The sequence below is a fragment of the Schistocerca serialis genome, chromosome 7 (genome assembly GCF_023864345.2).
Source record: "Schistocerca serialis cubense isolate TAMUIC-IGC-003099 chromosome 7, iqSchSeri2.2, whole genome shotgun sequence".
Lineage (NCBI taxonomy): Eukaryota > Metazoa > Arthropoda > Insecta > Orthoptera > Acrididae > Schistocerca > Schistocerca serialis.
The window spans coordinates 473,398,764-473,412,207 of NC_064644.1; the positions used below are offsets into that span (position 1 = coordinate 473,398,764).

At 38.5% G+C, this 13,444-nt stretch overlaps 1 protein-coding gene across 1 annotated transcript in view; it reads right to left on the minus strand.

Annotated features, from left to right (window-relative positions):
* LOC126412095 (dmX-like protein 2) overlaps nucleotides 1-13,444 on the minus strand; it is a 370,418-nt gene that overhangs the window by 224,503 nt on the left and 132,471 nt on the right. Inside the window, exons 18-21 of the mRNA XM_050081514.1 lie at nucleotides 12,678-12,850; nucleotides 3,723-3,868; nucleotides 3,533-3,639; nucleotides 3,214-3,363 (exon numbers count right to left, since the gene is read on the minus strand). Of these exons, the coding sequence (XP_049937471.1) occupies nucleotides 3,214-3,363; nucleotides 3,533-3,639; nucleotides 3,723-3,868; nucleotides 12,678-12,850 (576 nt within the window). The remainder of the gene's footprint in view (nucleotides 1-3,213; nucleotides 3,364-3,532; nucleotides 3,640-3,722; nucleotides 3,869-12,677; nucleotides 12,851-13,444) is intronic.

A 13,444-nucleotide genomic window follows, 5' to 3' on the forward strand; every position in this document is an offset into this window, starting at 1 on the left:
CCAAGGTTACTGGGGTTTGTCTGTTTTATATCATGAACTGGTTGCTTTTACATCTTCCGCGCAGTCCAAAGATGCTGAAAGGACGAGCTACACTATGCCGTGCAGATTTTTTTCTACCATAATTTTCTGTTAACTACTTTTCCTTTTTGAGACGCATGGTTGGTTATAATTAAAATTTCTCTACTTGAGCCAGTGTAGATGGAAAACAATTTACTGTACAGTATCCAACTTGGATATGATGTTGGGACTGTGTGCTACAGAATTTGTGTTGTTAGTACTGTTAGCGTCATCACTTGCTGTTAGGCACTGGTACTGGTTCAATGATGTATGGTTGAGACAAGAGAGTCAATGAGCATTATAGTTGCAAACAGTCAAGATGGGTCTGGAAAAGATAAGCAGGATATAACTCACAAAGTTGATTTATTAAGACAACAGCAATAGTGCTCCTCTTCGTGAGTATCAACGCATTACAGGAATACGGAGAGGTCCGCTTTCTGCACTGGGGTTGAAGAACATTGTTCAGAAATATGAATTAACTGGCAATTTGGAAATTGTTTCTGGGAGAGGCTGATGGCCAACTGTGCCACAAATTGTTGAAGAAGTTACTGTTGCTATGGGTGAGAATGCTGGATGCAATGTGTGATCTTCAAGCAGTGCATGAACTGTGTTACTACAACTGATCATTCCATGGTCTACAGTTCAAAAAGTGCTGTGAACAATTGTGAAGTGGTATCTGTTCAAACTTTACAATAGTCACCAACTTTTGCCATATGACACAGTCATTGCTCTACTCTTATGTTCCTTGCACAGGTTGAAGTTGACCACATGTATCCTTGGAACATTTTGTGGAGTTATGAAGTACACATTACGCTCACTGGGGCACTGAACACGCACAAGTTGCATTTGGGGATCATCACCACCAACGAAATTTCATGACGTTCCCCTGCATAGTGAACACATCACTATGTGGTGTCGTATCACAACACAGTTCATAACCAGTTCATTTTTCTTTGAGGAATTTGGAGCCCAAAGACCACGGACTTGCAGCATGAATGGCACACATTAATGTGATCTGCTTTGCGAACATGTGATCCCGCTCTATGGGAGAATGTTTCTTTGGATTCAACTATTTTGGTGCACAAGGGAGGTCCACCTCATGTTGCTTCATAAGAATTTGGAGACAACAGAATTTCTGGTCAACTGTTCCGAGCTGCGTGGCCACCAGAATAATCAGATTTGAACCTTTCATGTGGAAATTAAAATGTGGTTCTTCCAATAAGCTATTCACTATTTCTCTTCTGCGTGCCCTTACACATGTTTCCACAAAGTTTCACTGTCTTATGATCTCTTGTTTTCCATGGGCTCCTTTCAAGTGGTGAAAATTTAATTATAACCACCCAGTATATTGGTTTATGAGTTAGCTGCTTTTTCCAGAAACCGGTCAAATCTGCTAGTGAGAAAAAGCTCAAGAAAGAGGACCATTGTAACATCACCTGAAGAACTAACTTACTTAACTGCATTACTGATAACCCGAATGCATACAAGTTTTAGTTTTTGTTTATTTATTTACAACATGCTCCATTACATTATTTATAATTGTTTGTGTGTGTGTGAGTGTGTGTGTGTGTGTGTGTGTGTAGTTTAGTATAATGCTTGTGCTGTATGATGATGATGATGATGATGATGATGATTGATGATGATGATGAGAGAACAGAGAAGATGAAACCCGGTGCTGGCACATAGCCCATTCCTCATGAATAGCACCAACACGGCTGCCAAGGTAAATGCCCCATCCAAGAGATGGATCACTATCAACACTGTCACATGCCCTCACTTTTTGAGACCATGCAGAGAGGCTTGGTATTTAAACAAGGACATTGGCACTAAGTCTGGTGACCAGGAACTTTATGCCACTACCTATGCTCTTCTTGCCAAGAAATACTGGCAGTGGAAATTTTTTCCACTGCCCGGAATTCAAATTGGCTTACCTCAGCTCAATTTTGGCCACAGAGGCGGTTAATGCATATGAGTGTTTTAATATCATGGAGCACGAGAAGTTACCCAGTGCGATGTATGTGGTTCCTTGAGAAGACTAAAATGGGATACCTAACTTGGGCTCTAAAGGCACTTGATTTAACCTGATAGACTGTGAACAGATTGACCCGAAGAAACTCATGCCATGTGGCTGGCCAAAATAGCCCCACATATGTTAGATAGCAATTGCATACTGTGTGCTTGGGAGGTGTTAATAGTTGAATAATGTAAATGTTTTCCAAACCTGGTGGCATCAATACCACATTGACTGTGTGACACACTTCACATTGACATAATCCTTCTGCCTTTGACCTCACCATCCAATTCATTGTGATAAGGATACAAATGTCTGTGTTGAGTAAGTGCAGGAAATGCTTTTGTCATATCATTTGTATTTGTTTCTTTTAACAACATTGGAAAAGGGGAGAAATAAAAACCTGCATCACTACTTAGGTAACAAATTTTTATTGGGAATATACCTACTTGTGAGACACAAATGTGATAATTTTGCAGTGTTAATTGTAATCTTCTAAAGGTATGAATTAATTAAAATATAAACTAAGGAATGGATAAAGATAACCATTCACTGACCATATAGCAGAGGCAACGGGGAGAGAATAGGCGCATAAACAGCAAATGGAACATAGTACACATAGAGCTTCTATACATCCTGCATCCCCCCCTAACGTCCTCCCATACAGCAGTACATACATGCAATATTCCAACACAGATGTCCCACTGTTAGTACAATGCATCCATAATCTCTAATAATTTTAATATTATTTCTTGTATGTTTCTGCAAATTATCCCAATAAAGTTTGTATCTCTCTCTCTTTGTGTAGCTTGGGCTTTTAAGTCCTCAGTATTATTTACAAACTTGATGTTATAATACCACAACACTGCACAATATTATACACCATATGAGAGAGTGTGAGTGTCATAACTTCTCTTAAAGTATTCGTTTTGCATATTGAATTGTATCACAAATGTATCCTCCAACAAAGAGAGAGTGTTAAGACACAGTGGTGATCTGGTGATTTTTCTGTAATTTAATCCTGAATTTCCTCCTTGCTCTATTAAATTACGTAGTGCAATAGCATAAAAGGAAGATGAAAAATGCAACAAATCTGCAAAATATAGCTCATGTCAAACTGGATCACTAAATACTCAAATACGTACCTCCTGTGCTTTCACATTCATATATGGCAACACACAAATTGACGTATCTTGAATCTGGATCATTCTTTGAAGGTCGAGTAAAAGATTTTCCGTATTTATAGGCACAAGCTATTCTGCCACTGTAAGCTGCACTAACATTCAGTGGCTGCCCTGAAACATACAAAAAAATAAATTGAGACAATTACTCCAAGCCCGACCAATTTTTATTTCAGTGAATCAATCAAATCTGAACATTACACTAAGCTGAAGTTAATATGTCTCTCTTAAACATATTCTATTACTAACATACATTTACAAAAACTAAAACATATGTGGTTACCTGTGATATCAATGGTGGATTCCTGATCTTTGCGAAACATTTCCCACTCGCACCATTCATAATTCTTCTTCTTTTCATCCTTCTTTGTTACTTTGCACTTCCAAAACCTATATAAAAGAATTCAAAATGTCCAGAGTAAAAGTTTTTATGAACATACTTTAATGTTAACGACTGGCTCAAAATCTCTCACCTAATTGTGCTATCAGAACAAGCTGTGACAATGATGTATGGGGCAAAACAAGCAGGATATATAGAGGCAGAGCTCAGATGTCCTGCAGCAGGGGCAGCATGTACGACTTCTACACCGTCTGGAAGTGGCAGGTCCTGGGTGCACACCTACAACATACGTACAATAGTAACAATGAGGAACAAGAGTTTTGGAACAGAAGTTAAGCACAAGATGAACACTCTCTTATCTTCTTCACCATAACTTTTTTCTTTAGGTATTTAATTTTTGAACATTTGTGGATTACTTAGTGTCAAGCATAAACATATTAATCTTGCTATGAAATGCCAATTTCTTCTGCCTCACACCTATATATTTTGACACATTAACAGAATCACACAATGCAACCCATGAGACCATATCTTGCTCCTTACAATCCATTTTTGACCTCATCTGCTTTACAATTCTTGAAATAATTATTAGCAAGCAAACTTTTTTTAAGTCTGTCGTTACCATGACTCTTGTGTATGTGATGGAACATTAAACGTGTCCACCAATACACTGAGTGAGTTGTTTTTTTTGTGATTTGGTATTTGCACTTGACTGTATTTATCACTTCATACTTGTTCTAGGCTGATTAGAAGAAAGAAACTATAGATAAGAGGATACAAAAGGAAAGAAATACAGTAAATCATGATTGTCTCCACAGTTGATGAGGTGACTAGAATGATGTATTTATAGAGAAACACAAATATATTTTGTTCTTACATATTACAGAAATCTGTCAAATATGTTGTGTACAAAACATTTTCCCATGGACACTATTACAGAAAGGAAGGAAGGAAAAATGAAAGACATCCTGAAGCAGAACACACAAATTCACAAGTGAAGAACAATGAAACTAAATGTTAAACAGAAAGAAAGTCATAAAACATGCAAATTCTAAATTCAAAAAAAGAATGCTCAAAAGTATATAAGTATGATATTCTTGCCATGTAAAATCTGAGTAAAAACTCAAAAATATGATGAAATACACTTATCACCATCAGGAAAAACTGCTGCTACTCTCATTCCTTTTATCACCAAATGACAGAGCATGGAATTGGCCAATGTTAAGCATTGTGAAGTCTTCCTCCAGTTTAGGAATCTCAAAACTTTTTCCATAAGCCCATGTAAATGATCAAACAATTTGTCAAACCTCTCTATTTTATCAAATTATTTGCATTGTGGGGCTTACTTTAATGTGTTTGAGAGAAATTTTGATTGACGGCCCATTTGAAAAGATAATGGATATTGTTTATGTTGATGTTTTGCTGCATGTATTTAGTGAGAAAGAGCCTTATTACAAATTATCTCACTGTATTGAGAGTTTCCACAACTGTGGATACGAACAACAGAGCAATGGCGGTTACCAAAATGGTAGAGGTGATGCACCTTCTCCAGCCACATATTACACAGGATGATGTTAAGAAATAATTTGATACTCTATGTGCAACATAGAAGTGAGAGTGCAGTAAAATAAAATAAAAAACAAACAAACATCTAAGCTCTCTGGTTCTTTAATGGATACTGTTTCAGTTCTCATGTTGTGTTATTTTAATGAACTTCTATTAGAGGACCAAGTAGAAGACAACAGATTTCACCATAAATGCATCTTATTCTAGTATTTCTTTTAGCCGATTCTCACAGGTAAATTTCTCACTCTGTTTTAACCATTCCCTGGACCATTTTTCCAGATTTCCCAGTTAAAAATACCCATTTTCTGTGTTCAATGACAGTATATTTTCTCTCAGAACTGTAAAACTTATCAGTCGTTTGAACGGTTAAGGTTTTATACACCAGTGTAGAGCTTTACAGGGCTTTGCAAAACGAAATAAAAAGTAATATATAATAGAAAGCTCTCTGATGTGCAGCAATATTTACGCTGCATATTTTCATATTACGAAAGTATAAGTTCAAATTCCACCAAACACAGCACGTTAGTTTCTGAAGCATTGAAATCGAGATTACATTGCGCTTTTGTATGTCACACATGGCTCATGTCACATGATCTCGCCAGCCAATGACAGCAGGTATTCAGAGCACAGTACAGGTGATGCAGTCATCCAGTAGCAACATCACTGTTAAGTAGCGCAAACACACAATAGGAAAAGTTAATGGTTTAAATTAATATACATAGTGTAGCGCCAAGAAAAGCTCAATTTTCACATATAATAACGGTTTCAAAGATCAATAAGCTACAAGAAAAGCTAGGCTTTCAGATATAATATTGGTCTTTTTTGCATGTGTTACACTTTAAGATACATCACACAAATGTGCCAATAAAAGTTCAGACAACTATATAAATGTCTGTTTCCCTGAGCTCAAAATTCTTCCACATGGCTTGTTCTATCCTCAAAAGTTAAGTTTTAAATGAGGCACATCCTCTGTGGTTTAAGAGTCATCACACATTCTCACACCTAACATAATTCATCTTGCGTACAAGGAAATTTACTTTGAAAGTACCGCTATTCAAACCACGATTCACAGTATTTTCCCATGACCTGTTAGAAATAGGTTCCTTTCAGCAGCTGCCAGATAGTTGCAGAACAAGAGATGTTTTGCACAGATGCGCACCTACGATGACATAGAAAGCCCATAGTTTGTACATACAAAGCATTAAAAGATCTTACATTATGTCATAAAGGAAACAGGACATCAAAGGATACTCCAAGAGCACCAGAATTTCATAAACCATACTAGAATGCATGATTTAGCTGAAAGTGCACACTCATCTATCCAGATTCATAATGAAGTAGGCAGCAACCTGATGATAAGGTTTCCAGTGTGGTTTTCGGGATGTAAACTTTCTTGGAGTACCAGAACAGTATCATCTCATGTTTGGTTCTTTATTATGGCACAACACCATATGTGCCAGAAGATGAAAACAAGCACTTGAAAATCAACGAACAGTTGAAACTAGCCAATAGTGTGGAAAGAAATACTTCATTTCAAACAAATCAATTGCCTCAGCAGAAAAGATTAATGAAAGTCAAATTTCTTTAGAAAACAATCAAAGAGGATTTCATAGTTCTGCAAGGAGATTAATGCTTGACTGCCAAAAATGTGGAAATAAAATTTCCAAAACTGAAACTGATGACATATTTTTAGCCTTCCATAATTATGCGAATGTATTTTAATTCACTTGATAGCTCCTGGCCACAGAAATCTGTTTTGTTTTCATTTTACTTGAGAGCTGTAAACACAGAGGAAACAGCAGAATCACTAAATGTAAATACGGGTCATGTAGAGACTACACCCTCCCTACTACAACCGAGACTGCTCTGCGCATGTGCGAATCTGGCAACTTGGGAGTGCCAGAAATTTTTTCTGGGTAGCATCTGGCTGCTTGTTGCTACTGCCAATGCATCTAACCACCACAATTCAAGTAGCCCCAAGTGGGAGAAGGTACTGCTCATATGTGACTCAACTACGCATGCACATGAGCCTGCTGGGAACTGCTCAAACGAACTTAATATAAATAATTGTGATGTCATGCTCATCAGAAGCAGTTTGTTGTTATGAAGTATTACATAGTCTTCGTTCTAAAGCCTTTCTCATGTTTAGCTGTTGGCAGACACTTGGGTGTGTAGTGCTTTTTGCGGCTGTACATGGTGCACCTCCTTTGCAACTTAAGTTTTATTTATTTATTTTCTCTCGTCAGTTTTGCTCTGATTGCTTAGAGGTTGTCAGGACCAGATCTTTAGCTTATGGCAAATAATGGAGAAGTGTTATGAGTGGAACAGGGAATTGTATCTATGCTTTATAGATCTAGAAAAGGCATATGGCCGGGTTCCTGGGGGAAGTTATTGTCTGTTCTACAAGACTATGGAATAGGAGGCAAACTTTTGCAAGCAATTAAAGGTCTTTACATGGATAGTCAGGCAGCAGTTAGAGTTGATGGTAAATTGAGTTCATGGTTCAGAGTAGTTTCAGGGGTAAGACAAGGCTGCAACCTGTCTCCACTGTTGTTCATATTATTTATGAATCATATGTTGAAAACAATAGACTGGCTGGGTGAGATTAAGATATATGAACACAAAATAAGCAGTCTTGCATATGCGGATGACTTAGTTGTGATGGCAGATTCGATTGAAAGTTTGCAAAGTAATATTTCAGAGCTAGATCAGAAATGTAAGGACTATGGTATGAAGATTAGCATCTCCAAAATGAAAGTAATGTCAGTGGGAAAGAAATATAAATGGATTGAGTGCCAAATAGGAGGAACAAAGTTAGAACAGGTGGACGGTTTCAAGTACTTAGGATGCATATTCTCACAGGATGGCAACATAGTGAAAGAACTGGAAGCGAGGTGTAGCAAAGCTAATGCAGTGAGCGCTCAGCTACGATCTACTCTCTTCTGCAAGAAGGAAGTCAGTACCAAGACTAAGTTATCTGTGCACCGTTCAATCTTTCGACCAACTTTGTTGTATGGGAGCGAAAGCTGGGTGGATTCAGGTTACCTTATCAACAAGGTTGAGGTTACGGATATGAAAGTAGCTAGGATGATTGCAGGTACTAGTAGATGGGAACAATGGCAGGAGGGTGTCCACAATGAGGAAATCAAAGAAAAACTGGGAATGAACTCTATAGATGTAGCAGGTTTAGATGGTGGGGTCATGTTACACGCATGGGAGAAGCAAGGTTACCCAAGAGACTCATGGATTCAGCAGTAGAGGGTAGGAGGAGTCGGGGCAGACCGAGGAGAAGGTACCTGGATTCGGTTAAGAATGATTTTGAAGTAATAGGTTTAACATCAGAAGAGGCACCAATGTTAGCACTGAATAGGGGATCATGGAGGAACTGTATAAGGGGGGCTATGCTCCAGACTGAACGCTGAAAGGCATAATCAGTCTTACATGATGATGATGATGATGATTTTCTCTTGTTTGTTTTATTGCTGCAGTATTATTCTGCAGTAGCAGAAAACAGTTATATTATTTGTTAGAGTATCAGTTCTTGCTTATAAAAATTTAACTGAAAACTAAAACAATGAAAAGTTCCCGTAATTCTAAAAAATTCCTGGGTTTTTCCCGGTTCCCGCTCGCGCAGATGAAAAAATTTCCGGGTTTTTCCCAGATTTCCGGGGGTGCAGGAGTGCTTGTTTGATAAATCCGTGGATAGGAAACCGCTAATATAACAAAGTCTGATCATTACTGGAGGCCTGAAGAGTGCTAACATCTTGCTGATAATATCACTATCAACTCTTCTTTCAGTTCTGAGCTTTCCTCTACCCTGACAAAATATACGGGAAGTCTCAACATTGATGCATATATATGCTTTACTGTACTAAAACAGTTTGAATCAATATATTATTACTGAAGGGCGGTCAGTAATGATTTTGTTGAAATTAAAAGCTAATTTGTACGCACTGGTCAATTCCATAATTTTGTTCACAACTTGCTAATGATAATTACGATTAATGCTTTCTGAAGTGAACTAGTTCCTTTGCTTGATTAAAACATAATGTGGGTCTCCTGCCCTCCTCTCCCCTTTCCTCATGCAACCCACTGCAAGTGATAACTTCTCTATCTTGAACATCACAGAAAGCAGATTGATCAATGTGTGGTTTTTGTCTTGTACGTCTCCTTTCTTCGGAAGTACAACAATTACAGCACTGTTCCAGTTTCCAAAAATTATCTTCCCCACAGACATACTGTAAATAATGCTGCACTTCCTTTTGTATGGTCTTTCTTTCAGCTTAAATCATTTCTATTGAAACACTATCATCTTCAGGTGCTATACCTTTCTTCATACCTCAAATAGCTTCACATCCATCACCTGACATTACTTGCGCATTGTCATCATTTTCAACATGGACTATCCTTGTTTCTGATTCATCATATTCATCATCATCATCATCATCATCTTCATCTTCCTGGCACCTTCCCACTAGAACAGGGTCTGCTGCTTGGGTCAATGCATGCCATTTCTTGCAATCTAATGCTTTCCACAGATTTCGGCTTTTTAATTCAAGATCTGGATTTATAGTGCCCATCCACCATAATTTAGGTCTCTGATGCTGTCTCTGGCCTTCAACAATGAGGTGATAGGTTGAGCTGATGACTGAGCTGGGCAGTGTCCGTGTGATATGTTTATACCAACAAAGTCTCCTTTCTTGCATATACTCACTGACTGAAGCCACTCCTACCTGTCGTGTTAAAGAAATCTTCCAACGGTTGTATAATTTGATATCTGTTATTTATTTTTGTGTTATCCACCACTTGACCCGATATAATGTGATGTCTCTACAACATGTTTCTGTATGCTCCATATTTTTATTGTTCTCAATCAATTTTCATTATATCTTCTCACCTCCACTTGGAGACATGTCTTAATAGTGTTTTTTTTCCCTTCTTTTCTTTTAATAGAGTATTCTATCACACTCATGTTATCATTTGTTCCTAGAGAAGGTGGTAATTTCAGAGAAACAATAACAGGAACATGATAGAATGCATTAAGAGAAGTACACTGATTTTATTTGTATCGCTGCAATATGTGGCAGTATTGACATATTTATTAATTGGCTGCTCCACATCACAGATATGTTTAATAGTCAATATCAGGCTGACTACTGGTGTTAAATGGGACCACAGAAGATGAACAACAGATTATTGTGAAGACTATTGAAGGTAGAATTTTAACTCAACTCTAACATAGCAAGGGTACCAAGAATATTTTGTATGTGATTAGTGCTGTGCTGTGAAAACACTGTTCCTGTAGAATGATGAAACAGCTGAGGAAGGTAACATTTTCACTTTCTGTACCATCCAGGGTATAGTTTCAGTATTTTCACTTCCTATATGAAACAATGGAAAATCCATGATGGAATAACAATAATATGGAGAGGACAGATTGATGCTCACCACATAGAGGAGGCACTGAACCACAGACAGCCACAATGAGAGAGACTGCTAAAATATTTAAGCTTTCAGACAAAGTCCTCCTTCCAAAATAGCAAATGCACACAAATTCGCACAAGCACAACTCACACACACATTGTTACTGTGTGTGTGTGTGTGTGTGTGTGTGTGTGTGTGTGTGGTGTGGGGGGATACTGCACCGAGCGAGGTGGCGCAGTGGTTAGCACACTGGACTCGCATTCAGGAGGCCGACGGTTCAATCCCGTCTCCAGCCACCCAGATTTAGGTTTTCCGTGATTTCCCTAAATAGTTTCAGGCAAATGCCGGGATGGTTCCTTTGAAAGGGCATGGCCGACTTCCTTCCCAATCCTTCCCTAACCCGAGCTTGCGCTCCGTCTCGAATGACCTCGTTGGCGACGGGACGTTAAACACTACCCACCACCACCGATACTGCACTCCCAGTGAGAGCATGCACAGGTGTGGGGATGTGATGTGTGGTGGGACAAGATAGGGCAGCTAGAGATAGAAGATACGTGTAGTGCCGAAGTGATAGCAAGGGAGGGGGTAGGTAATAAGTGGAGGACAGGGGATTAGAAAAGTTGAGGCTAGGGACCTTATGGGAATGAAGGATATGTTGTAGGAAGAGCTCCCACCTGCACATTTAAGAAGAGCCAGTATTGGTATGAACAATACAGATGGCATAAGATATGAAGCAGTCATTAAAGTGAAACACATTGCGTTGGGCAGCATGTTCAACAACTCAGTGATCTAGCTGTCTCTTTGCTATAGTTTGGCAATGGCCATTCATGTGAACAGACAGCTCGTTAGTTGTCATGCCCATATAGAAAGCAGCATAATGTTTGCACAGTGGGTGCTTTCACAAGTAGCACGTCATTGATGGGCTAGAAGATGCCTGTCATGGGCTGGAGTAGATTGTAATAGGTCATGCATCTAGGTCCATTGCAGGGATATCAGCTATCCCCACTACATCCCTGCTCCCAGTCCATTGCTTCATGGCCTACTTGCACACTGGTAACTGTAGTTCTAAGTCTGGTCAATGACAATCATTCTTATCCTATTTCATTGTTACACTCTTTCAAGCAATCAGCACCACAAGCTGCACGACACTGCTAACAATGAAGATAACCACAACATTCTTTCTGAAAGGGTGATATTTTTCAGGCAGACAGCGTTTTTGTTCCAAACTTTAATGGTTGACTCAAAAATATAAAAATCTTTTGTATTACACTACTTCAAGAAGAATAAACTAACCCAGAACTAACCATCCCCATACTTCAATTAAAAGAACTTTGTAACTGACATTTCAGGGAGCTGACTGATGGTGACCAACCCACAACCAATCACAGCTCTTCCATGAGCGCAATGTGCCAACTGTGTTGCCTATTTTGGAGACATACGCAGAGCCTTGTCAAGCACTGCTGGCTCCATGATGGCACTAATGTAACCCAACACTGCAATCTGTCAATCACAAAATTATTTTATTTGAGTTATAACAGCAATAACTGATGACTCATGAATATTGAAGCATACCTCTATTTGGAAATATGGCACATCAGCTGGACACTAGTTGACTCCTGTATATCATTATGTTCTCCTACAAAACATCTTGCAACTTGATTGTAATATTATAATGATGACACACTTCTCGCAGCAAGGGAACCAACTCATTCAATCAAAATCTACATTCAAATTGTGTACAAGTCAGTAGTGTAAAATGGTCTAATACTGACCTAACACAGATAAAAATAACCAACATCCAGAACTTGGCCCATCATCTCCAGCACTGGTCTCAGCCTATTTTAATAATCATGAACCGGCAGTGACACCCATGAACTGGCATCAATCAAATATTGGTTGCTCTATTTTAATACCTCTGTAGCACACTTCACATTTTGCATTTTGTAATTCTGAAGTAATGTTCTAAATGATTAATTTTTTATTGTACACCCACAACAAACCTCCTTTGCAGTGGTTATGTGGTAATGGGAGAGGGAGAGGGAGGGATACATGCATTAAAAGGGAAGAAATTGTAATACTTCTTTGCAGCAAAACTTACCTTTGTAGTGGTTATGATAACATGTGAAGTCTGCATTGGTGTGGGTTCATCATCCCGCATAGCATGGTCAGTGCCAATACTAGCTGTTCTGCCTCCACCACCACCAGATTCTGCTTCATCATCATCTTGGACTAGCTGACTATCTGGCACATACATCATACTCCCAGACATTTCTGGAATGCCAGAGATTCAAAGTTAGGTTCGACTAATGTTACTAAAAGTATTATTTCTCTGCTTTCCTCTTCCACAAAATAAGAAGCTGACACTCTTATCCCATATAATGGCAAGATGAATATGTCTTCACTTGGAAGTGAAAGTGTGCGAGTTAAAAAAAAAAAATTTCTAGTAGTTATCTCTTAGGCCAAGTATTTGTCTAACATTTATTCACCGAGTAGATTTCCCCCATGCAGTGCAATTCTGGAAGGTCTATATAAGATCGATTGACAAATGCTAAACTACTCCTTTGGACTAATATTTCGTAGTCACAAAGCTCTTTCCACTTGCAAATGTGCGGACATAAGACATGTCAAATTTGGTGAATAGAGGGAACGCTTCAACAACTGGAGTTGCAAAACTTTTTGGTTCCCTATTACCAAACCACTTTTGTGGGTAGGCACACTATGCTTATGAAAAACAATTTTTTTCTCTACCTTTTGCAATCAAGTTTCTTTCTCACGTTTTTGATACAATTGGCACAGAACACTTTTGTAATACACACCAGTTACTGTTTTGCCATTTACAAGGTAAACAATAAGGATAATCCCTGT